The sequence below is a fragment of the Pongo abelii genome, chromosome 4, assembly GCF_028885655.2.
Source record: "Pongo abelii isolate AG06213 chromosome 4, NHGRI_mPonAbe1-v2.0_pri, whole genome shotgun sequence".
NCBI classification, from domain to species: domain Eukaryota; kingdom Metazoa; phylum Chordata; class Mammalia; order Primates; family Hominidae; genus Pongo; species Pongo abelii.
This window is the reverse complement of record NC_071989.2, coordinates 15,119,015-15,144,851: the sequence shown is the minus strand read 5'-3', so window position 1 is coordinate 15,144,851 and position 25,837 is coordinate 15,119,015. Positions and strand designations below refer to the sequence as shown.

The window sequence follows — 25,837 nt, the reverse complement described above, 5'->3', positions numbered from 1 at the left end:
TATGCACACCCATAGCCTGGCTCTAGATACCCAAATTGCACAAGCCTTGGGAGTATTTCTTGGCCCTTGTTGAACAGCTGCAAGTATCTCTTTTTTAGCTTAACCATAGCCACGACTTCTGTCATGGACCCATGTATGAGACACCATTTTTTAAAACTGCATTGTCCTGCTAGATTAAGTTACAAAACAAAAACGAAGAGTACAGAGCCCAGGGTTTGCCATCACCACACCTTCATTTAGGCCAGTGGTTGTGGTGCATGGAGGAAAGCACGCTGACCTTGCATTTGGCTCCATTTGGGTCCAAATTAATTTCATGTGCGTGGAAATTAGTATTGCCTAACCTTCTAATTCACAAAGATGTCAAAACCGCTGCTGTGGATTTTAACTTTCTTTACACGTTTATTCTTGACAGTAACCTATAAGACCCTTGCCATGTTCTGAAGTTGCCTGGGTAGTCAGCAGAATTCAGGGGAACAAAACTGCAGGTTCCTGTGCCCTTCCAGTGAGCCATTGGAATAATTTCTGGACCAGTTCTGTTTGCCAGACTTCTCTTTTCAAACTTTCCCATTATTCATGGGTTATTAACCAGCTCTATACAGGGTGAATTAGTATAATTTGCCATAATTTAAACCAACGAGGGTGCTAGGAGTGAACAGACAGTATCAGTATAGTCTCACAATTTATTGCCATGTAAAAAATCACCCCGATCCTCAGCGGCTCAAAACACAAGCATTTATTTTTGTTTGCAAGACTGCAGGTTGGCTGGGTGGATCTTTGGAACTTGACTAGGCTCAGGCCTCTGTGGTCAGCTGAGGGTCAGGAGGTCGCTCTGCTGACCTTGGTGGGCTCCTTGTTGGCGAACATCCGGCCAGCCTAGATGGCCTCTGTTGGGACAGCTGAGCTCTCCTCCACATAGTCTCTCGTCCTCCACTAGCATTGCCTGGGCTTTTTTAGACAGCCGTGGTGGCACTCCAAGTGAAGGGACAGAAGCACACATGATGGCTCCCCAAGGCCAGGAATCAGAACGGGCCCACCATCACTCCCACCACACACTGCTGACCAAAACAAATCACTGGCCAGCCCAGATTCAAGGCGAGGGGAATAGACTCTAACTTTTGGTGTGAGGAACTGCCAAATCATGTGACAAAGAGTAGGGATATAAGTAGGAGGGAAGACTCAGGGATATTTTTGCTACCGGTATATCCCAGTCACTTTTTTTATATTTATTTATTTATTTATTTATTTATTCATTTATTTATTTATTCTGCTCTGTCACCCAGGCTAGAGTTCAGTAGTGTGATCTCTGGTTATTGCAACCTCCGCCTCCCAGGCTCAGGCGATTCTCCTGCCTCAGCCTCCCAAGTAGCTGGGATTACAGGCACCTGCCACCTCGCCCAGCTAATTTTTGTATTTTTAGTAGAGACGAGGTTTTACTATGTTGGCCAGGCTGGTCTCGAACTCCAGACCTCAGGTGATCCGCCTGCCTCAGCCTCCCAAAGTGCTGGGATTACAGGCATGAGCCACCACGCCCAGCCTCCCAGTCACTTCTTTTGGGGATTATGGATTTCAACATTTATTTAATCAGCACACTGGGCTAGATCCTGAGAATTCAAACATGAACAAGAAATGTTCTCTAGAAAGAAGCAGATCTGCAATAAATTATTCTGAGCCCCGCTCCACCAAGTCTTGATGCAGTGAGATAGAATTCTTGTTCTTGCGTTAAAATTTCACAATTACTTTACTTTCATTGTGCATGGGTTTATGGTATCTCTTCAAGACCTAGGTGATATTTATGCCTCCCATCCCCAACACTGGACAAGTGTTGCCTAGTGTAGATTATAGATGGGTGATATTAAATGTCTGTGTCCCAGCCCATATGCAGGAAACTGTCCCCTTCACAGCTGTGTTAGCATGTGCAGTACCTGATGCATACAAGTCACTCAACGTGTATTTATCGAAGTGATTTAAATATGGCCTATCAGCCATATAAACACACATACCTTGGAAATGATACCCTAGAAGCACAGGGGTAAAATTACCTGCTCGCACGAAAAACCTCGCAAGCTGGTCACAGTGGGTCAACAACAGTACCTGTGAGACTTTTAAACGTTGAGGACTTGGGAATTTGAATTAGAATAATGGTTCTCAAATTTGCCTGTTGGATGTGGGAAAATGTATGTAGGCTTATTTCGTTTCATATTAACATTTTATGGTTTGTAACAGCTCCTGGATGAACAGGTTTGAGAACCACTGATTCAGAAAGGGCCCATGGCCCTGGCTGGCTGAGGTCAGTGGACCCGTGGATCTGAAGGGCATTTTCTGTGTCCCTTGTTTAGGAGGGTCAAAGCTGTCGACCTGTAAACAGGTCAAGTCAGTGTCTTCTTGCCGTTGCAATATCATAAAATTTGTTTACATTTGTTAAAAAACCTTGTTTAATTTTTTTTGTAATGTTCTGCTCTTCATAAGGAATACAAGCTGTTTCAGAACAGTCTTGGTAAGGCAGTTTATAGAAGCTGAAGGTTGCTAAATATTGCTAAGGCAGCTAGCCTGGTAATTATGGACTCTATGCAAATCACTTTAAACAAATCACCCCCCCCACCCCCCCCCAATAGCTCTAGCTGGAAATAGCTCAGGGGCATGGGAGGGAGGGAGTCGCCCCAACAGAGTGGGTGAAAACAGTTGTTGGGATTTTATACTCACAGCTCCCCGGGTAGAATTAACCTCTGTATTTATAATCAGACTCCTCTATCATGTAGGGGAAGAGTAGATGGAAGTTAGAAAACCTGGGAGGAAAAGCTTCTTCCCTTGGCCTCCAAATATCTCCCAGAGTAGCTGAAAGAGGAAGAGACTAAAATAAAAAGAAGTTAAAAGAAGCGAAGGCAGCCTCAAGCCTCATAGGTCCCACAGTACTCTGAAACCAAGGGAGCTAGGACAAGCCCTGGATGCTGAAGAAGGCAAGAGTTGGGGACACCTTCTCACCCAACCAGAAAGCTGGGCTGGGCTCATCCCCAGGATAATGGATGGCGAACGCCCCAGCAGTCCTTAGACCCCATAAATATTACATGTTTACCCCAGTTACTCTGCCTGAAGGCACTGTTTTTGATGTTTCTGTTAAACGATTGTAATAAGTAGCTATATTTGAGAAACTGAGGTTAAATTATATAGAGAATTTATTTGGGCCAAGATTGAGGATCGCCATCTGGGACACACTTCCCAGTGGCCTTGGGGAGTGCTCCTTTTGGCCTTTGTTACAAGCAGGTTTTTAAAGGCAAAAGGGGCTGGGTGCGGTGGCTAACGCCTGTAATCCCAGCACTTTGGGAGGCTGAGGCGGGTGGATCACCTGAGGACAGGAGTTCAAGACCAGCCTGGCCAACATGGTGAAACCCCATCTCTACTAAAAATACAAAATTAGCTAGGTGTGGTGGCACACGTCTGTAGTCCCAGCTACTTGGGAGGCTGAGACAGGAGAATTGCTTGAACCCAGGAGGTGGAGGTTGCAGTGAGCTGAGATTGCGCCACTGCACTCCACCCTGGGCGAGACAGAGCGAGACTCTGTCTCAAAAGAAAAAAAAAAAAAAGGCAAAAGGGGACAAGGAATGTCTGACACAAAGTTGCTTGACGGGAATACTCATTGATTTACGGTATAGGGTATGAATTGTGGTGTCCAGCATATGGCATTTTATGGCTACTTGGCATCAGTTCTTCTGGAGCCCACATAGCAAGTGACTTCAAGGTCATTATTCACTCAAGGTGGGAGTGAGACGTGACTGCTGTCACACATTGTCACATTTCAGTGCATCCCTAGGTCTGATAATTCAAGGGGATGCCCTTCCTCAGATGAGTTTCTTTTCCTTCTCAGCAGGGAGAAGCTTATGTATATTGATCTCTGTATTTCTGGGTGCTACATGCAGACTGCATGCCCTGCTCTCAGCTGCTGAAACTCACATGTCCCATCTGATCTTCCTGCCACACCAGAGTTTAACATGAAAATAAGCCTGTCTTCCTCTCTCAGAAGCCACTTGTACCTGTGTTCCAGGGCTGCCATAACAAAGTATCACAAACCGGGTGGTTTAAGCAACAGAAATTGAGCATTTCACAGTTATGGATGCTGGAAGTCCGAGGTTAAGGTGTTGCAGGGGCGGTTCCTTCTGAGAGATATGAGGAAGACTGTCGTCCAGGCCTCTCCCCTAGCTTCTGGGTGTTTGCTGGCAATCTTTGGCATTCCTGGGCTTATAGAGGAGTCACCCTGGTTTCTGCCTTCATCTTCACACTGCGTTCTACCTGTGTGCATCTACCTCTGTATCTGAATATCCGTTTTATAAGAACATCAGTCATTGGCTTGAGAGCCCACTCTACTCCAGTATGACCTCATCTTAACCAGTTATATCTGCAGTGACCTTATTGCTAGATAAGGTCACATCCTGAGATGCCAGGGGTTAGGATTTCAACATCTGAATTTTGAAGGGACATAGTTCAGCTTATAACACTGCCCTTTCACCAATTCCATAGTCCCCAGCTTCAACCCCAGCAGTCAAGTCCCCTCAGCTGGTGTTTTATAGTGACCGTAACCTTCACCAGGGGATTTTAGCTCATGAGCTATTCCTAGCCAGCCCTGTGCTCTTGCACTTGGCATTGTGTTCGTTGCTCTATTCGCCTGGCACAGCTGCCTTTACCATTGCCAGTGGCCTCAGCTGAGAGGTGGGTGTGGGGACAGCGATGTGGGCAAGGTCAGGATAGTCTCCTTGCAGTTCCCTGCACAGTGAACATTTGTTGACTGAATGAAAACACATGTGCAAATAAACAGCAGCAGCAACAATAAACTTTGAACAAAATTTCCACAGTTCAGCACCCAAAGTAGATCATTTGTATGATTAAGTAACATCTTCATTCTGGCTTTGTGTTTCAGCCAGGTTAGCTCATGTCTAAATGCATTTCTCACCTGGCTGCAAAATCAGATGGGAGCTCTCCCTCCCTGCCTTCCCAGGTCAAACCTCTACTAATCCCCTTTTCATCTCTGCACAGTTTCTGATCCAAACGACAGGGACATCACAGCTGCCTACTTCCATCCATGTCCCTTGCTATAACTAATCCCATCTTCCCAGGCCTCTTTTCTTTCTGTCACGTGACATGCCCTCTCTTGGATTTCTCTTCTTGATTCCTCAGTGGTTCTGATGGCCCAGCTACCACCACACCTGGCACCTTTGCTCACCTGGCAGCTGACCTTCTGGTTGTTCACCTCTACCCTGCCTGGAAGGACGAGGAGCTTTCCTCCTGCACTCTCCCCGACCTGCCCCACCTCACTCTCTGAAGATCGTAGTCATTCCAGCTTCCCACCACTTGAAACCACTTACTCACACCTCTAATATCCATAGTTGTAAGAGAATGAAAACAGTAGGCACACCTACTGTTACAACACTCGTAAGACACTGTGAAAAACATGAAGACTGTTATTTTCTTGTCTTTCTTTTCCTTTCCTTCTCTTTCCTTCCCTTTCCTTCCCTTTTTCCTTTCCTTTCCCTTTCCTTTTCTTTTTTTCCCTCCCCTTCCCTCCCCTCCCCTCCCCTCTCCTCACCTCTTCTTTTTTCTTTTCTTTCTTATAAAGACAGGGTCTCACTCTGTCACCCACGGTGAAGTACAGTGGCACGATGATAGCTCACTGTACCCTTGAACTCCTGGGCTCAAGCAATCCTCATGCCTCCACCTCCCAAGTAGCTGGGACTACAGGCATGGACCACCATGCCTTGCTAATTTTTAAATTTTTTTTTTTTTTTTTTGCTAGAAACAGAATCTCACTATGTTGCCCAGGCTGTCTCAAACTCTTAGACTAAGCAATCTTTCTGCCTCAGCCTCCTGAAGTACTGGGATTACAGGCATGAGCCATCATGCCTGGCCTGTTATTTTTATATATAATCTAAACCTATATCAATGAGGTGAAAAAAATAGCTCAATATTTTATTTAACCTTTGCTAATAATATCTGTCAGGATTCCTGACTATACATTAGGAGACCTTTCTCCTTCTTCCTATTCCTATTTGACACATATGCATTCATTCAGCCCGTACTGGCTGAGTGCCTACTATGTTCCAGTCACTGGTAACAAATTCTGATATGGGAAGGACTACAAAAGCACCTCCGCAATGTTATTTTCCAGCGGTGCAGAACTATACCCTAAGTTGCCACCCTCTTCCCAAAAAGTGAAATAAAAGAACTGGCAAGTGTGAAAAAGCTAGTTTTAAAGTTTTATGGAAAGGCATATTAACATCTAGAAATTGTCTCTTAGTAAATAATTAAGAATATGTGTAAACATTTAGCTTCAAACCTAGCCACCAAGCATTCTTTCATAGTGTCAAAATGATGGAAACCACCTCACTGTGTAACAATAGGAGACTGGGCAATCTGATACCAAGCAAACTCTCAAAAAGAAATTCAGTTCATTGAAGGGAATTCAAAGAAATAAAATGTAGAAGTATATCATGGAAAGATGTTCATGGTTTACAAAAGAGTATGTGTAATACAATCTCGTTTTTATGTTAAAACACAGAACAATAAAAGAACTTGGTGGTTAGAACCCAGAGCATTCATTGGCTGTGACCCGCTCTGGGTAGAGGGATGAGATTGTAGATGATTTTTACCCAGAGCATTGGCTGTGACCCACTCTGGGTAGAGGGATGAGATTGTAGATGATTTTTTTCTATTCGCTTATCTAATTTTTCTATGACGAACAAATACTACATTTAAAATTGTTTTTAAGCTTTTGAGACAAAAAGAATATAAAGATATCCTTTTCTAAATATTTCCACATATGCCTTTCGACCCTTTGCAGCTTACAGTGATTTAGGATACTACATTATCAATAAACTACACCATGTGGACGAGTCGGTGGGGAGCAAGACAAGAAGGGCCTTCCTGTACCTCGCCGCCTTTCCTTTCATGGACGCAATGGTGAGTAGAGAAGATTGTTGGCTTTCTTTCTTTTTCTTTAACTGGTGGTAAAATATACATAATATAAAATCTACCATTTTAGCTATTTTTGTGTGTACAGCTTAATGGCAGGAAGTACATTCACATTGTTGTGTAACCAATCTTCAGAACTCTTCATCTTGCAAAACTGAGATTCTATCCTAATTCAACAGTAACCCTCCTCGGCCCCCTCCCCAGCTCTGGGCAACCTCCATTCTACTTTGTAACTCTACAAATTGGACTACTTGAGATACCTCAAAAGAGTGGAATCATACAGCACTTGTCCTTTTGTAATTGGCTTATTTCACTAGCGTGTCTTCAGGGTTTATCCATGTAGTAGCAGGTGTCAGAATTTCCTTCCTTTTTAAGGCTGAGTCACTTTCTGGTGAGTGTCTAGGCCACATCTTGTGTATCCGTTCGTCGGCTGATGGACACTTGCCGTTGCTTCCACCTTTGGGTTCTTGTGACTAATGCTGCTATGAACGTGAGTGTGCAAATATCTGAGTCCTTGTTTTTGGTTCTTTGGGGTATATACCCAGAAGTGGAATTGCCGGATCATACAGAAATTTGATTTTTAATTTTTTGAGGAATTAGCAGACTGATTTTCGTAGCAGCTATACCACCATCAGAGTACTCAGGTTCCAATTGTCTGTTGACTTTTAACCAGCCCATCTTGTCAATTTATTTAATTTTGCCACAAGTTCTGGTAAGTGGCAGGAAAGCCCATTTGAAAATTTTGATGCAGATTAACAGTTCTTTTCTGATATACTCAGGATCAAAGGATCAGAATCGCTTTCTGATAAACTTACCACTTGTGTGGCACAGACACCCACAGTTTGAGAGTAAGAATCTGTTGAACATACTGGTAGGGTTTCATTATTTTAATAACCAGCTTTACCCCATTAGCTCAGGGCTGCCCACTTCCATAAATTCTTTGTCATGATTCTGAGGAGTGCTTAAACAGTGCTTTTCATTCTCTTCTGCTGTCTTACAAATATAAAAAAGACTTAGCAAAAAAAAATATATATATATGTATATATATATATACTCCAATAAGGTCCAATGCTGGAAAGTAAACCCTTTCCTTTGGCTCCATTTTGGATTATTCTTGGAAGGAGACTTAAAAATATGTTAGCCTGTATAGTTTTTTTTACCACCCCCACCTCAAGTTTATATGCAGTTAGATGCATGATGTAAGTGCATAACGGGCTTCCCTGCAGTGCCTGAACTAGCCCATGGTGGTAGCCCAGTTAGAGAACTGAAGGAGGTGGCCTTTCTGACGTCCCTAAAGAGTCGAAGCCCAGCTTCCTGGACAGGTCCATGCCATTGCTCTGAGGTCTGTCCTTCCATCTGTGTTGAAGTGGGAATCTATACACATAGAAGAATTACAGTTATATGGTGAATTCCAGGAACTCAGGACTGTTAGTAAAAGTGAATTGCAGATTCTTAAGGACCTTGTATTCCATGTCCCTTTAGCTGTATTTATTTGCCATAAGAGAGTTTCTGAAATCAAATAGAATACCAGAACATTTGTAATTGGTACCCTTTTCTTCCACGTTTCTTCTGTAAGTTCCCCCAGAGACCCTGGTATAACAGCAAGAGATGGCTTATAAAAATGAAAATAATGAACATTTATAAGGACCAGATCAACTCCTCCCTCCCCACCCCCTCACCCCTGGCAGCATGGCGCTGATATATTGGTTGGAGAGAGAATATTTAAAGCCAGCAAGCTTATTGTATGGTGGCTTTCAGACAACAAAGCCAGCCCACAGCCGTGTTTGCAGATGGTCAGGGAATTAGCTATTGTTCTACAAAATCTTGACATGGACCTGGGGAATAGACCCTGCTTGTCTCATTGTGCATAGCTCAGATGAAATGTCATTTCTGTGTCAGTCCAAATCAACCTTGAAGGTAAGAAGGATGATCCTTAAACAGAGCCCGTCATGAACTTGAAACCTTCTCCAGACCTGCTGTTCCCCGGGCTTTTCATCTGCTCCCCTCATAACACCTTCCTCCTCATCTCCCAAAGTGTCAGGTCAGATCCTGCCCAAACTTGAAGGCAAGAAAACAGTAGACCCTAATCAGTCAGTGAGCACCGGTAATGACTGTAATAACTCAGACCCAAATGAGAGCCCTCATTATGATCTGCATCACGTGGGAAGGATGCTGCTTTGGGACTGAAATGCTTGAGAGAGAGATTGTGTTTCCTCCATTCTTGGTATTCCTTCAGCTTTCTTGCCAGGCATACAAACCTAATAGCGCACTAGTCTACATACAATTGGTACTAAATAAATACCTGCGTGCAGTCCTTCACTCCACTGAAAACTCTAACGTGGAGCCAGCCACCAGATCAAGTTACAGTAATTTTACCAACCAAAGAGTTATCAGACCTGGGCTGCTAAGGCTTTGAGGGGGTATAAAGTGTATTTCAGGAATGCCCAGTAAATCGCAACAACCAGAAACAGCATAATCTTGAAGGTGTATCTCATGCCAAATTCTTTTCTTTCTGGCAGGCATGGACCCATGCTGGCATTCTCTTAAAACACAAATACAGTTTCCTGGTGGGATGTGCCTCAATCTCAGATGTCATAGCTCAGGTAAATATGATCTGTGTGTCAATCACAGCTCCTCAGAGTCCCCTTCTGGCGTGTGTAACTGATGTGTGATTTATATTCATTCACTGTGCAGTACACTCTGCATTCGACCTGGTTTTGCCAGCACCGTTACATCACATAGAGACCTCAATAAATATTTGCTAAATGAATGAGAAAAGGGAACGCCCTGTAATAACAGTATGTATAATCTTGCTAGAATACGGGTTGTAAGAATTTAAATAAAGGGGTTTTGGCCTCTATTTTTAAAGAGCATGCATGTGAGATGACCATAAAGTCATACCTAGTACCTTTTGGCATGTCTTAGGGTCACTGTGCACTTGCCTGGGTGCCCTCTGTGTGGCCTAACACTATGAAGTCTGTCACTCTGTTCTAGAGGGAGGGCTCTTAGGAATTATTCTTAAATGTTCTTATAATCCTTTGTTGTTACCATGCAGGGCTGCCATTCACAGGTCACTTCCCCACATTTAGAAGGAACCAAGAAGTTGATTCAGCTACCTTTCCATGCGGTCTGAGAAGAAGGCCTACATCCCACTTTCTGTTGAGTCCAATTCCCTGAGCCCTGGCACTCAGCCCTGGCTTTTCTGTCCTTTCTTCTTCTACCAAGGATAGCACGTGAACAATTGTAGTGGAAAAATAGATTGAATTCCTATGATTTATAAATTAGACTAAGTTCCTACAGTCAGGGATTTGGGAGAAAGATTTCTTCATACAGGAGGAGGTTAGACTATATCTCTACATGCCTTTCCAGATTATCATTTCTTTTTCATTTCTTTTTTTTTTTTTTTGAGATGGAGTTTCGATCTTGTCAAATGACACGATCTCGGCTCACTGCAACCTCCAATACCCAGGTTCAAGTGATTCTCCTGCCTCAGCCTCCTGAGTAGCTGGGATTATAGGCACCTGCCACCATGTCCGGCTAATTTTTGTATTTTTAGTAGAGATGGGGTTTCTCCATATTGGCCAGGTTGGTCTCAAACTCCTGACCTCAAGTGATCTGCCCACCTCGGCCTCCCAAAGTGCTGGGATTACAGGCATGAGCCACCATGCCCAGTCTCATTTCTATTCTATGAATATTTCCATATATTTTTCCTTTCTTGCACACCCTGATCTCTTAGCCACCTTCTTGAAATAATCTACTGTTGAACTGTTAGTACTTCCCTAAAGACCAATAATTTCCAGTTTAATCGTGTTTACTCCGTGGATCACTATCATAAGTAATTTAAATGGATTTCTACTAACCGTGTGTGTGTGTGTGTGTGTAAATACTAGCAATACTAGCAACCACCATTCTTTGGTATGTCTTTGTTAATTTTCTTAAGAGTTAGTAGAGAATTTTGTCCCAGTCTTACTTTCTGTATACTGTGGGAGATGAACTAAACTGCCTTATTCACTCTAATCACTTCATTTGAAATTCAGTAAGCCTCTCTAATTTCAAACACTGGCATCAGCAAGTCGGTGAGCATTTGTGAGCACACATTTGTAGATGTGTGTTTTTTTAAAGGCAAAAAAAAAAAATCTCTTAACTTTGCCTAAAATAAACATAGTACCCATCCAAGGACAGAAGAAGAAAAGCCTATCTCTGAAAAAGACTTTGCCAATACACCTACAGCCATTTTCCTTCTCTATTTTAAAACTGATCCTGGCCCTTGCCTGTTGAGGGAAAGCCTGCAAGTTCAGAATAAACAGATCTGGTTAGTGGGAGCCTGGACGCCGAGTTCAGATGCCATCTGGCTTCAGGCTGTGCCTGGTGGAGTAGTTATTTTAAACCTTGTTGCTTGAGTTCCTGCCACAATTTGGCTGGGGGAATAAATTCTCTTTTTAAGTCTTTTACCCTCAGGCTTCCTCTCATTACCTGAAAACGTTTGTTAGGTACGAAAACATACCTAAGTTGGTAATGAGTAAATGGATTCCATGCAAAGTACTTTGAAATATCACCTTGGCATAAATAGCACATAATCACCAATCACCAATGATAAAATGGAAATCATTTATAATGCCTCAAATTTCAATGGCGAGTCTCGAGGGGGGCTTTTTGTTTTGTTTTGTTTTGTTTTCAGATTTTACTAAGTTAATGGGTTTCACACAACAGTACAAAAAACCTCTTGGTTTGGTGCAACCATGCAGTGCTTTTCTGTGCCGTCGTTATTTTAACAGTGATATGTTCCAGTCAATCATTGCCAAGGGATTCGTGAAAACATATTGCTGTTTTTGTTTTATTCCCTGGTCATCTGGACCTTCTTAGCTTGCTTGATATCAAGGTGAGAATTCTCAAGGTTGTTTGCTGTCTTTGGACTTTCCATCCTGTAACTCCTCTGCTATCATCAGCCCTTGCCTTTCAAGGTCAGCTGACATTCCAAGGCTGGTCAGATCATAATGTGTACATCCCCCGCATTCCTGTAAATTCCCTTATCTCCTGCCTTTTCATCTCAGCCTTCTGAGAAAATTCCTCTGAACCAACCCTATGTTATGCATCTTCCTCCACTTGCACGGTGCTTCTGCAAAAGGTTACACAACAGAATAAACTAGTCAAACTGTAAATGCACAGTCTTATCCCTCACCTCTGCTGACTCTGTAGGAACTATTTCAGAGAGTGTTTCTCTACCTCTCACCTCCCAACATACGACCTCGTTTCCCACCTCACAGTCAATTGCAGCAACCAAATTCGTCACCTTCCAGCCAACAAACCTACACACTTACCTTCCAACCCTGCATCCTCCCCATTCTCTTCTCATTGTAGGGGAGGAAGTGTCCCTTCTCCCATCCAGGGCCACTCCTCTGGGTCCTGGCCTATGCTGCTTTCTCAGGAACCTGTTCCCTGCTTTCTTGTGCATCGTTTCCCTTGTGCTGTCACGCTCAAATCTCTGCCATGTTAACACAGCAACGAGAAGCTTCCTGTGTATTTCACCTAACTCTTTAGCTACAGTTCTATCACTTTATAGCCAAACTTCTTGGGAGGGCGGCTTCTACTCACTGTCTTTTCCACTTTTCTTTCATTCTCTACCTACTTGAGGCTGACTTTCACCCCCATCAGTCCACCCAGATGATTCTTGCTAATGACTTTCCTGCCATTAAATGCAGCGGGCAGCTTCCCTGATATGCACTCTGCTGACTACCCGCGCCTCAGTCACACGCTCCTTCCCCTCAGCGCTCCCACCGCTGCAGTCCTGATTTTTATATGCTTCAGCTTGTTTTTCCATTGGTATTTGGCCATTAAGGTTGATGTAGCTCAGGAATATGCATTGTCCTGCTTTTGTTCTCAGTATGCTTCTGAGGTCTTTGGAATGAGTGGATCCCAGGAGGACTCTAGACAAAGGCTGGGCCAATTCTCTGATTTCTGCAGGACAGGGAGGTTAATACATTGTTAAGCTTGATTTAGAGACTGTACCATTGAATAGAGATATAAACATTATTGTAATTTCATTCTCTCCTGACTCTGGTGATTTCAACCTATTCTAGTTTTATAGGTTAGTATTTTAAATGTTAATGTAAGTTGTTTTATAATTATTACTGTTGGTGTTTTTTGGCAGCATTTTTAGTGACTTTTTTTTGAGAGAGGGTCTCGCTGTCACCCAGGTTGGAGTACAGTGGCACGATCAAAACTCACTGTAACCTCAAACTCCTGAGCTCAAGTGAACCTCCCACCTCAGCTTCCAAAGTAGCTAGGACTACAGGTGCACACCACCACACCTGGCTCATTTTTAAAAATCTTTTCTAGAGATGGGGTCTCACTAAGTTGCCCAGGTTGGTCTGGAACTGCTGGCCTCCAACAATCCTCCAGCCTCAGCCTCCCAAAGCACTGAGATCACAGGTGTGAGCCATGGCACCCAGCCCATTTTTAGTGCCTTCTATCCTATAAACATTAATGTCTATTTTCCTGTATCTGTCATTGATCACTACTGTTTTTTTCTTTAAATATAGCCTAGTCCTCAGGTGTGTGTTACATACACACCTGAGTGTCCAGCCTCCAGAGGGAAAAGCTACATTAAGTTGGTAATGAGTAAATAGATTCCATGCACAGTACTTTGAAGTGCCACCTTGGCATAAATAGCAGGTAATCACTAATCACCAATGGTAAAATGGAAATTATTTATAATGCCTCCAATTTCAGTGGCAATTCTCGAGGGGTGTTTTGTTTTGTTTTCAGATTTTACTAAGTTAATGGGTTTCACACAATGGTACAAAAAATCTCTTGGTTTGGTGCAAACATGCGGTGCTTTTCTGTGCCGTCATTATTTTAATAGTTGTATGTTCCAGTCAATCATTGCCAATGGATTCTTGAAAACATATTGCATAAAATTTTTTAAAGCAATAACCTTAAAAAAGATGCCTTGAAAGATTTTTGTAGTTGCTTAAAAGAATTCTCATGGTGGGTATAACAAAATGATCCGTGTTCCTCCAGTGAATCCCAAACATCTGCACATGAATTACATGAGAGCGACATTGGGTCATCATCCAATTTTTGGTTCTGTTTGCATAAAAGTCAAGATCTTTGCTCAGAGGTCTGTCTCAGGTTCAAGAGCGTGCCCCTGTGCTTCTGTCGATCAGTTCCCGCTTCTCCCCTCTGACCTTTTCCCGTTCTCCCTTCTCTCAGGTTGTTTTTGTAGCCATTTTGCTTCACAGTCACCTGGAATGCCGGGAGCCCCTGCTCATCCCGATCCTCTCCTTGTACATGGGCGCGCTTGTGCGCTGCACCACCCTGTGCCTGGGCTACTACAAGAACATTCACGACATCATCCCTGACAGAAGTGGCCCGGAGCTGGGGGTATGTCTACCAACCCAACAGCAATCTGTCTGAGACTCAGAGTCTAATAAAACTGTATTCCACCTCTATATAAAATGAGAAATCAGTGACATCAAAACATGAAATTGGCCAGGATGTCATACCCAGAGGCCAAGTGCTAGGTGTCTGCAGGGAAAGACAGTTGGAGGATTAATGAACTCTAACAGATGGATGTGATCTGAGATGTCACTGTCTAGCCTCCTTATCCCATAGGAAGAGACAGAGGCACAGAGAATCTGTGGCCAAGGAATAGATATGACATTCGTGGTTTCTCTTGCTCTTATGAGTTATTCTGCAGTCAACAAAGGTTTTAAGACCCACGATACCTTTGAGTTTACATTTCATTGTGTTTAATTTTACAGCAGGGATCCAGGCTTTGTTTATACTTTCTTCAATGGCCAATCCCAGTCCCTTATTCAGGTGCCTCCTGGGGACCAAGTACAACATTAGGTACCATAGGGAAACACAGAAAATTTTAAGATATGGTCTCTACCCTCAAGCAGCATCATATCCCATCTGGCAGATCAGAACAATACAGAAGCAACAATTAAACAGTCATCTGAGACAGCACATCACCTGCATGAGGATTTAGGAGCCACTAACACTGGGAGAAGGAACATAGTGATGTAGTGTAAGATGCCTCCTTGGAGGAGGTAGATCTTGCTGTGCCCTGAAAGTTGAATAAGAAACAAGTAGGAATGAGATAGAGAACCTTATAGACATGACCAAAGCATTCTGTTTGTTGTAAGTATAACATTATCTGACAAATTATACATTAGAGCCATTTGAAAATTGCTCTCCATGGCAGTGCTAATTTTCCCTACCCATAGGTATGAGACATCATTCAGTTTGTCTACATTTAGCTGTAAGGCATCTACAGCCCTGAATTCATCCCCTCACCTCACCCTGATCCCCACTTGGGCCACACATTACTTTGTCGTGTCAAGCAGTAATAGTTTTGACCACTTTCCTCCATCCGAGGTCAGGCTGTCAGTAAAATCCTATCTAGTTATCCCATCACTAGGCCAACCACAAATTGGTCCTGACGGTAACAATCCGTCTCTTAACATTTAGCCACCAGCAAACGGAAATAAAGTGGCCAAGATGGTTCCATGATGTAACTCTCACGCTTGTGAACAATCAAAACCAAAATTGCATAATGAAAGCCAGGCTTTAAAGATATCCCACACCTTTGCCGCAGAAGTCTTAGAAATCCCTTGTTCTTTACATGCCTTTATTTTGATTATGCTTTTGAACAGTTTACATGACGTCTGTGAGAGCTCTGAGAATACGAACCTCTGTAGTCAATTTCTACACTGCCAAAATAATTAGGCACATTTTTGTGAGCTGACAGATTCCAAAATAAATTATAATAACTTTTTTATTTCTAAGAGTTACCTCTTCCTGACGTGGCTTCCAGCCAGTCCATTTGATGAGATTAACAAAGACTTAATTTCAAACCTGTTTCTCAGGCCCTAGATGTGGGTTCTACCTTGGTTAGAGATTCCCTGAGTCTCAGTATGGAAAAGAGTGGTTGGGATCCATTAAATTTCAGTGTGTGTTTTAATTTCACAGCAGCTTGCCAGCTGTCTCAGTTAATTTCTATTAAGACTGAACATTTTATTTTAATTCAACTTGGCTTGTCTACAGACGCTTTTCCTTATATTACTTTCAAGTATCGTGAATTGGCTTGTGATTAACATACGAAGGAAAAGCTTTGATTCTGAATCGTTTTTTCCATTCTACTTCTAGAGTTCAGGTAACTTTTATCTTCGTTTCTTAACGCAGGGAGATGCAACAATAAGAAAGATGCTGAGCTTCTGGTGGCCTTTGGCTCTAATTCTGGCCACACAGAGAATCAGTCGCCCTATTGTTAACCTCTTTGTTTCCCGGGACCTTGGTGGCAGTTCTGCAGCCACAGAGGTAGGCCATGCTTTGGGGATGTGGGGCTTGTAATCACCTTGGTGGGGCAGGGGGGGTGCTGAAACTGATTTCCAGTTCTTCTCGAGAGCTCAAGTAATTCCCCAATATTAAATTACATGACAGTCACACTAGGAAGCCATAAAGATCTCGTTCAGTGACTTACATAATTGTATATTTTTATGATTATGGGAGAAAACCTGTCATGCATGTCATACATCCTTCTTATCAAATATGAGGAACTGAGGCACAGAAAGAAAAGGTTAAAGACACAGAACTAGCTGGAAGCTGGGCTAGTGTTAGAATCCAGGTTTTCTGACTCCCACTCAGTTTTCCATGTCCACGGAATCAGCACCGGCCTCTTCACCGTGGTGGCAGAGGACGATGGAGCATGCCACGTGGCAGCAGAGTGGGACACACCCAGTGGCTGCAGGGGCGCTGCCTCCGTGTTGACCCGGCCTGCCCTCACCTGCCCTTCACCGTCCTGCATGTGCCACCCGACCCGTCGCCACCACACCCGCTCCTGGCATGCCCGCCTCAGATGGGGAGCTCCTTGATTGGACAAACTTTATCTGGAAACTGGCAGCCACTCCAAAGAAAGAGTTGACTCATTTTTCCCTCTTTCAAGTTGGGTTTGAACAAATAGAATTACTTCATTGGCTTCCTCCTCCACTGCCCTCTGGAGAATTAATTCCATCTCTGGAACTGCTGGTCCCGAGGAAGGCTCATGGCTGCCCATGAGGGCCCCCTGTCCAGGCACTGCCTTGAGGGGAGCGGCCCGGAGCCCTTACTGCGCTGTCAGCATGTCTCCAGCCAGAGTGCCTGCCAGTTTCCATGTCCTGGGAAGCTGCTCATGTTCTCCTGGAAAAAGAAGCACATAAATCAAAAGCAGAACGCTTTCTCTTGCTTTGGTGTGTTCCTGGATTTTGTTTTTTGAATCATGAACATCATCTTGGGTGGCTACTGTAACACACGGTTTTTGTTCTTGAATACTTCAGTTCAAATTTCTCACAAAAAGTATGGGACCCCCACCACCTGTGTGCTAGAATGCCATCCTTTAAAAAAAAAGAAAAAGGACAAATTATACATTAGAGCCATTTGAAAATTGCTCTCGATGGCATATAGGAACAGCACGTGGGGTACAGCACTGGCATTTATTGGTCATCTGCTCATGTGCTAGGCATTTATGTACATTTCCTTGACTCCCCAATAACCCTATGGGATGGATATTATTGTTCTTACTGTTCCACCAGAGCAGCAAGAAGGGGAGCCGTGGGAGATGTAGTGCTTCGCACAGCTGGGGAGCGATGAGGTGAAGGTTTGGATCCAGATCCGCCCGATCCCAATGCTCCTTTTTGTTCTAGCACACCACGCCACACCACACTTTCTTCACACTGCTGGGGACTTGCCTCATGTTCCTGGAACCTCTGGGCTTTGCTGTTTTGTTAATTAAAACAGATGAAGCTCGTTCTCCTCCTTCGCAGGCTAGGCAGAGGGTTGAACACTGCCAGGATGTAGGTTTAGATGCTTTGTTTTCACTTTTCTTCCTTTTCATTCACATAGGGAAGAAACTGTCATTTTATTTTTCTTCTTAAGAGGTGGGGTCTTGCTTTGTCACCCAGGTAGGAGAGCAGTGGTGGCACGATCATAGCTCACTGCAGCCTCAATCTCCTGGGCTCAAGCGATCCTCCCACCTCAGCCTCCTAAGCCACCATGCCCAACTAATATTTTAATTTCTTTTGTAGAGATGGTGTCTCGCTTTGTTGTCCAGGCTGGTCTCGAACTCCCGGACTCAAGCAATTCTCCAACCTCGGCCTCCCAAAGTGCTGGGATTATAGGCATGAGCTACCATGGCTGGTCAGAAACTCATATTTTCATGGAAACACATTGATAGCTTTCTGCACAAAATATGTATTTAATTTTCTTAAATTAAAAATCTAAATTGGGCCATACTGACCAAATTATGGTCAGTAAATCCCATACAGACTGGGAGTGAGTTGGGTTGGAAGGAGAGTAGCACAGGGCCATCAACAACCACGCAAAATCTCAGCGTCCCTGAAGGACGGAGTGGAGGCTTAGAGGTGGATCCCAAGGAAGAGACCCTCCAGAGAGCAGGGAGGGCTTGCAATTTCATTTTGAGAATCCAAAATAAATAGGGCTAGACTAGAGGGTTCTGTGTGGCTCAATGGAATGAGCAAAGATTCTGGAGTCAGGTGGACCTGGGTTGAAATCTTGGCTTCTCAGAGCAATGGATGGTCTTTTCCCGTCTTCATAGCCTACACTTGATTAAGGTGTAATAAAACCCAAAGGGAGGGATTGAAACCGTCTTTGCAAAAATATGACTGAGACAGTGAAAGAGATCTAACTTAACTGACTCCATCTTGCTTCCAACCTCCAAGCTGTCCTTGTTCATTCCTGGGCGTAGGCTGAACTGACTTTGGGAGAAACTTACAGTTTATAGTTTAAACAAAGATGGTAACAGCACTTTCCCAAAGCAGACCTCATCCTTGCCTGGGGACTAGATTGCCTTTGTAGGACCAACATTAGCCACAAGATTAGAAATTATGTTTTAGGAGTCATGCAGCTGGGGGCTACAACATTCTGATCCTCCCTAAAGTGCTCCAAAGATCAGTGCTTATTTTGCAGACCCTGCACTTGATGGATCAGCTGGCCCCACGCAGATCAATAAACTGGCTCACCTGATCTTGTGGCCCCTACCCAGGAACTGACTGAGCACAAGAAGACAGCTCCGACTTCCTATTATTTCACCTCTGACCCCAATGCTTGGGGAGACTGATATGAGTAATAATAAACTCTGGTCTCCCTCAAAAAGAAAAAAAAAGAGAGAAGGAAAAAAAAAAAAGGAATCTTGGCTTCCCAGCCAGTGGTCTGCACCTGTTTCTCATTGGATCCGCATAAAACGTGACGCATCCCCCTCGTTTCACATCCACTTTGTTGGCTGGCTCATTGCACTCCCAGGGATGCGGCAGAGTGCCTGCCCCTAGGAGCCCAATTTGCTGTCAGTTCCCCCCGTCCTGGGCCTGCCTGATGTTTGTCACCCAGTATAGAGGGCTCTGTACTCAGTGGCTGCACCTGAGTAGGCATGCCTCGTCACCTACTGTAGCTCCTGGAGGACTTTCTGCTGGTACCCTGCTAACTCTGCCACCTCTTCCTGTTGCAGGCAGTGGCAATTTTGACAGCCACGTACCCTGTGGGTCACATGCCATACGGCTGGTTGACGGAAATCCGTGCTGTCTATCCTGCTTTCGACAAGGTGAGAACCCGTGCGGTGTCGTGTCTGAAACATGCTTTTGAAATGACTGCTTGATAGGGCTCTCTGATGAGGGACACTTTGTTGCTTCTCAGCCCTGCTTCCCTTTGTAAGATTAATGTGACTTTGGGGGCATTGAAGGAATATTTCCTCAGAAAATAACAGGGGCAAGTTGAAGCTTACCTTTGAAGCTGATCCCAGGATGCTTTTCCAAAGTGATCGGCCTGTGGTTACTCTCAGGTTTTTCCCATTGAGAAATGATTTGTTTGCGAAAGGGAAAATAAACTTCCCCCAAAATCAATTTATGGGATTTTAGTTCTGTGGTTTGTTTCTTTAAATGAATACTTTGCTGACCCCATACAAGATGGCTAAGGTGTAGGCAAGAAGCCATGCGTGGCTGTCTTTCCGTGGGCTGGCCTACCTGCATGCTCAAGTTGGCCATAGGCAAGACCTGGGTCCAGTGTTTCGATATGGCAGACGTATTCCAGTGCAAAGCCTCTGTTGACAGCTGCTCTGTCTCCCCAGCCATGGGAGTCACATAACCCTTCTGCCCTGTAACTTGTGACCCAGTCAGCACTGTCCTGCTGTCATTCAATTCAAGTCTATTTTATAGCATTATCACTTAAACCTATAGACTTTTTTTAATACTCTAAAACAAATGGCTGGTGAAACATACTCCAAAAATAGTCTACAGTGTTTTAAAATGATACACAGGAAGGAAGCAAACAGACTGCCACTTCTTACCATGAAGGGCACCTGTTATGCCTTGAATGTCTGCAGAACTAGCAGCCACTGCCGGCATCACACTGTCTTATCCCAGCCAGAGCCTGTGAAGTGAGGAGAGGAAGCCTCCTGGCCAGGGGTGTCCACAGCGCTCAGCTCTGGCAGAATGGGCAGCTTGGCCTTGGACCCTGGGTAATGCTGGCCCCTCCCTCTCTCCCCCACCACTGGCCTGACCTCTCCTGAGCACGGGAAGCCCTGGGAAGCCACACAACAAGGCTAGGCCACAGGCTGCAGGCCTCCGTCCTTCCTTCACATGGCCACCAGCTTCCAAAATGCCCCCCTGAGACCGTTTGTGGGTTCTGAGAGGGGCGAGGCCTGTGGAGCAGGGACCTGGGGACCCCCTCTCCCCCACCACACCTTATAGCCTGGCCCAAGGGCATCCCCCCAGTCATCTCTGAAAGTGTGAGGTGGAGATGGAGGATCAAGTCTGGAGTGATCACCCACATCTGCCCTCCTCCTCCTCTGCTCCTGCAGTTCCCGAGCAGTTTCTCTGTTAATGCGTGCTTGTGCAAACACGCACACACATCCACCCCCACACACAGCTTGCTCCCACTTCCCCATCAGGGCATTCTTCCACTGCCAGCCCCCAGGCCACTCTTCCCTGCCTCTATCACCTGCCTCCTCTATTTGCCTACCCATGGTCACCTGGGAAGGGTAACCCACCTGAAAACCAGTGAGGGATTCCCCTGCCTAAGCTAATGGGCGATAGGCCCAGAACCCTGTACTGAGAGTGGAACTTCCTCAGTGGACCATTAGTTAGGACCCACCACCTGCTGGACTGATAGTTGGGACCCATCACCTACTGGACTGTGACTTAGGATCCACCACCTACTGGACTGATAGTTAGGACCCACCACCTGCTGGACTGTGAGTTAGGACCCACCACCTGCTGGGAATATTCAGTTGCAGCATCAGGACGCAGAGCGCCTCCTAAGAAATGCTTTTGGTTCCTGCTTCACAGGCCTTTGAGAGTGGACTCAGAAGGCATGAGTCACTTGCTGGAGAGAGCAGACACTGTGTTTGAGTGGGTTTAATTCAGTCTATAGATAGAAATCATTGTTTTCATTTCAAGGCACCTGTGTATAGAAGTAAATCCTAGAAAACCAGCATGAATGTATGTCTTCTTGCTAAGTTTCAGTTCTAGCTCCTGATGAATAAGGTGATCATCTGATGAAACTGATGAGAAGGGCAAGTGCTGAAGTGTTAGAACCTCCTGGCTGCTTAGGTCTCATCTGAGATTATTTTTGGCTGCCTTGAAATCATAAAATTTAACAATACAACACTGTATGGTTTCAGTAAGAGCATCCAAGAAAAACATTGTTTTATTCTTGATCACAGAGGCTAGGAGCCATAAAAAATTCCTTTAACGAGCATACCTCTCACCAGAACTTCGAGTTACTCCAAATCCTTTTAAAACCTCGCCCATTGTTTTCAAGCATTCCAGCAAGCTACACCAGCCATTTATATGAATACCGTCTATTCACCAAAATCTTAGGCACCTCCATATGGACTTCCAGAATCTGCTGCATTGACAGCTGAAATCCTTAGCTTCCTTGTGGGCTCCAGAATCAGAGATTTAAAATTTCTCACATACCTTCCGGGAGTTCTAGCTAAGCATGAGCTGAGAGAGGTTTCCACTAGTGCAGATTCTCTCTAATGTTCAGTTACCTGCAAAAAAGGATGCTTCTGAGCCAATTGGGCAAACAAACTGAAACTCCAATGCTAATCTAATGATACCTGCTGGTTTATTTCAACGATCTTCATGTGAATATGTGCCATTTTGCAAATCACAGTGCCCCAAAGGAGCTGTGGTACGTTGCTGTCCCCATGGCAGTATGTGTGTTTTGCTGAGGTTCCCTAATTCTTTCCAACATAGGCCCCCTTCTCATCGTACCCAGCAGGGCACTGCTCTTACAGAATGCGGTCCTCTAACAGATCCAGGGTGAATGGAGATGGAGATCTCCAACCACTGGGACTTGTACTTTGCCATAGAGCAGTCTGGAAAACAGATGTTTTAGAGACTAGATTAAGAAAACGTATACTCATTCAGAGGTTGGTGCTGGTGGTGGAAGGGATTTGAAATGACCTTAGCCTCCCAATAAAGGAAAAGCACAAGCTCTTTTCCAGGTGGATCCTGTAGTAGCTGTGGGTGTGTGTTTCACGCGGCTGGATGCGGAGCCAGGTGTTCAGGGTTTGTTTTTGTGAGTTGGCTCTGGGACTAATTCGGTCCATAATGAGGCCAAGGTTATTTTTCTCTGCCAGTTTCGTTGGTCCGGGGGCCAGGCCCTCGTTTTGCAGGGGTGAGGAGCACGCTTAGCAGTGCAGCTGGAGAGCCTCGGCAGGCCCCTTTGACTGTCAAGCTGGGTGACATCTGAGCCCCCCGCAGTCCTGCTTGAAATGCAGTGCAGCAGATGTTCTTGGGGCATCTTTTCTACGCAGATGTGCTGAGTGATTTAAGGGGAGACACGCAGGGCGTTATCTCAGCACGCACAGCCTCACCGGGGTTGGACGCATACCAGGACATGATGCCTGCCTTCAGAGAGCTCCAGGGTCATCGGGCTTTACAGGAGGTGGGGCCCAGCTTGGAGGCCAAAGATCAGAGAGGCTTTAGGGAGCAGATGGGCTGTGAAGATCATGGGCCTTAGAAAGAGGGATGTTTCTGAAAATCAGGATTCAATGGCAGGAGGAACAAAAGCACCAGGTGTGTCAGCGGAAGAGCAGGAAGTCCCATTTGGGCTAGAAGTGGAGAAGTCACAGCTGGAAAGTGAGTCTGTGTCAGATTGCACAAGGCCTTGAATGCCCAGTGGAATTCATAGTCCATTTGGTAGGGAGGAGAGGAGCTCTGGAGGCCACTGAACAGGGCCATGGCATTTAGGGAGATGCTGATTGGGGCCAGGCACAGGGTCTGCTGGGACCAGGAGCCAGGTGCATGGGGCAGGAGCAGGCTCCAGAGCCGAAGCCCCAGGACTGGGCGAGATGGGCTGCCCAGGCAGAGGGGAGGTGACTGAGTTGGACAGGCTGCAGGGCATTGAGTCGAGAATTCACTCAGGTTAATGATCCTGTACAGGGACCTGGTAGCTGCCCGAGAGACACTCAACATGACAGCCGCCTGGCAAACTGTCACTTGAAACCTCTAATTCAGACACATCAGATAAAACGAAAGCAAGATGCTCTTCAAGATCCCCCGGTGGGTTCAGCCAAGGATAAGCCGGGCCCATTCATGACTGTGGTTTTCTTTCCCCAGAATAACCCCAGCAACAAACTGGTGAGCACGAGCAACACAGTCACGGCGGCCCACATCAAGAAGTTCACCTTCGTCTGCATGGCTCTGTCACTCACGGTAAGGACAGAGGCTCTCTCTGTCTCTTCTCTCTTTTTGGTTTTTGTAAAGGGGTAAGTTGCTATTTTAAAGGGGGAAATCTTATTTTCCACAATGTAATGTGGTGCTAGATTAATTAGCAACCTCTTCAATACACGTTCTTCTTCAAATGTGAACGATTGTTATTCAAGGAGGCCCTTGAGTCTAGGAATAAAGGACCTACTTCAGGCATTTCTTGGGACTTCTCAAATGCTGCAGAAAGGAAGAGGTTGCCTTTAATTGAAATAATACACTTGTCTTGCTGAAAAATTTCTAGCCCACTTTTTAAACATCAAAAGTCAACTTTACAACCATCCCTGTCTCTTTTCCAAATTTAATCAGCATTATTTGTTTTCCCCAGTAAAAATTCCTTTCCAGTTATGTTTGTGCTGACATAGCCTACTTACTTGGCCATCACGTGCCCATAGGCATTGAGCCCCTGCGGGATCCCAGGCCCATCTGTCTGCTGAGGATACAGCTGTGAGCAAGCGTGTGTGACACTGTGTCAGCAGCAGAGCCTGTCAGTATTTCTATGTGCAACCTTAAATAAACAACACACATCCTTCATGGTCAAGCCCCTGTGTGTAATTCAGATGTGTCTGAACATTGATAATGTTCAAAAAACATGGATAAAATAGGTACATGCTTTATAGTCCAAAGGACGTGGTATATAATTTAAGGTTTTTTAGAGCGTTTATCAACAGTGGCAAAAAACTTACCATTTATAAACAGCCTTCTGTTGGAGACTGTGCCCTTTGGGTTATAAAGATGGAGATGAGAAGAGGATAAGAAGAAATAAGGGTCTTCTGAACTTGGTTCTGTTTTCCTTGTTTATTGTTGTCACAACATATGTCCTGTTAAATCCGGTAGAAACTTACATTTGCATATACAGTCGAAATATTTGCAGAAATGTCGAGATGTGTGCAGTTGTCATTGTCAATAACTAATAAAGAGGACCGAAGGCTGTGAAGGTGTTGGATTATGCCAATAACAGGAGCACAGGGGCTGGGTCCTTCTTACCATCATCACAAGAACCATGGAGCTTGATGAGCTCTGTTAGTGGGCCATTAAAATCAAGGCCTGTGTACATTTTAAACCTTTAATGGACATTTATGAAAGCCTGCAGCTTAATATTTGATCCGTTGATCCAACACTTAATTAGATTGTCACAAGGGCAGTGCCCATCACAGAAGACCTCTGACACTGCCGAGTCATGACCTCGTGTCCTCAGCTGCCCTTGTCACCACCAACACAGCCCCTTTTGCCAGCCTGTCCCTGTAGAACATGGGGGCGTTGAGAACCTATTCCAGCACTGCCTCACTGCAGAAGAATTGCTGATAGCAATGCCTCTTTGAGCGGGGCCAGTTCCCCAGGCAGCCCTGCTCCCCTGTTAGCATGATTTCTCTGTGGTGCCCAAGCTTTTCCATAGTTCCCTAAAACATTAGCAAAACACTCAGCAACTTTGAAACCATTTAAAAGAGCGTTTTAGGCAGAACAGAGTAGGTTTCTTTTCCAGGAAAAGACCTCAGCATTTGGAGACTGTGTTAAATGGCTGGAAGTCCAAGGTTGAATTAACTCTGCTGTGAGGCCCTGTGACTTGGACCTCATCTGCATATAAAGCTGACAACTCCTGGCTGCCGCTGGCTCTGCGGTCCAGAAACTCACCTCCTCTGTCTTCTTTCATACTGTTTAACATCTTCCCGCTGCTAGAGTTGAATCTGATGGAGAGCTTTACCAGATTGGGCTTAAGGACATTCTCCTCTCTTTCAGTTCACAGGCAATAATTTGTACTTCTAAAAAAAATATTGTGCAGCAAGTTTATTTTGAAATGATAATGACTTATAATCTGGGAAAATGCTTACATTTCCCAGGTAGAGGCTTTATTTATTATTCTAATCCTCTATCTAAAAACCATCTGTGACTTGAAGTTTCTCAGGGTAAATTTTCACCTTCTAGAAATAGAGATTCAGGACCCTTTGTCAGAAAAGAACTTGGAGATGAACTAGTCAAAACCCATAATTTTTCAGAAAAGGAAATGATTCACACCAGACAAGTGACTTGTCCAAGTATCCAGTAATAGAACCAGCTACAGCCCAGCCTTCAGGGCATGCTCTCCAGGGCCCTGTCCTCTGAACCACACTGTTCCCAGA

The 25,837-nt window shown here is 44.7% G+C and overlaps 1 protein-coding gene across 3 annotated transcripts in view; it reads left to right on the top strand.

The window, feature by feature from the left end:
* The window catches only part of ANKH (ANKH inorganic pyrophosphate transport regulator), a 161,466-nt gene that overhangs the window by 105,755 nt on the left and 29,874 nt on the right, over positions 1-25,837 (top strand). For 2 of the 3 annotated variants that reach the window (XM_002815442.6, XM_063724060.1), the window contains exons 3-8: positions 6,824-6,942; positions 9,474-9,557; positions 14,167-14,337; positions 16,144-16,278; positions 19,457-19,549; positions 23,574-23,669. In XM_002815442.6, coding sequence (XP_002815488.1) covers positions 6,824-6,942; positions 9,474-9,557; positions 14,167-14,337; positions 16,144-16,278; positions 19,457-19,549; positions 23,574-23,669 — 698 coding nt within the window. Of the gene's footprint in view, positions 1-6,823; positions 6,943-9,473; positions 9,558-14,166; positions 14,338-16,143; positions 16,279-19,456; positions 19,550-23,573; positions 23,670-24,048; positions 24,676-25,837 lie in introns of those variants that run through there. The other variant, XM_063724061.1, reaches the window with a different exon arrangement.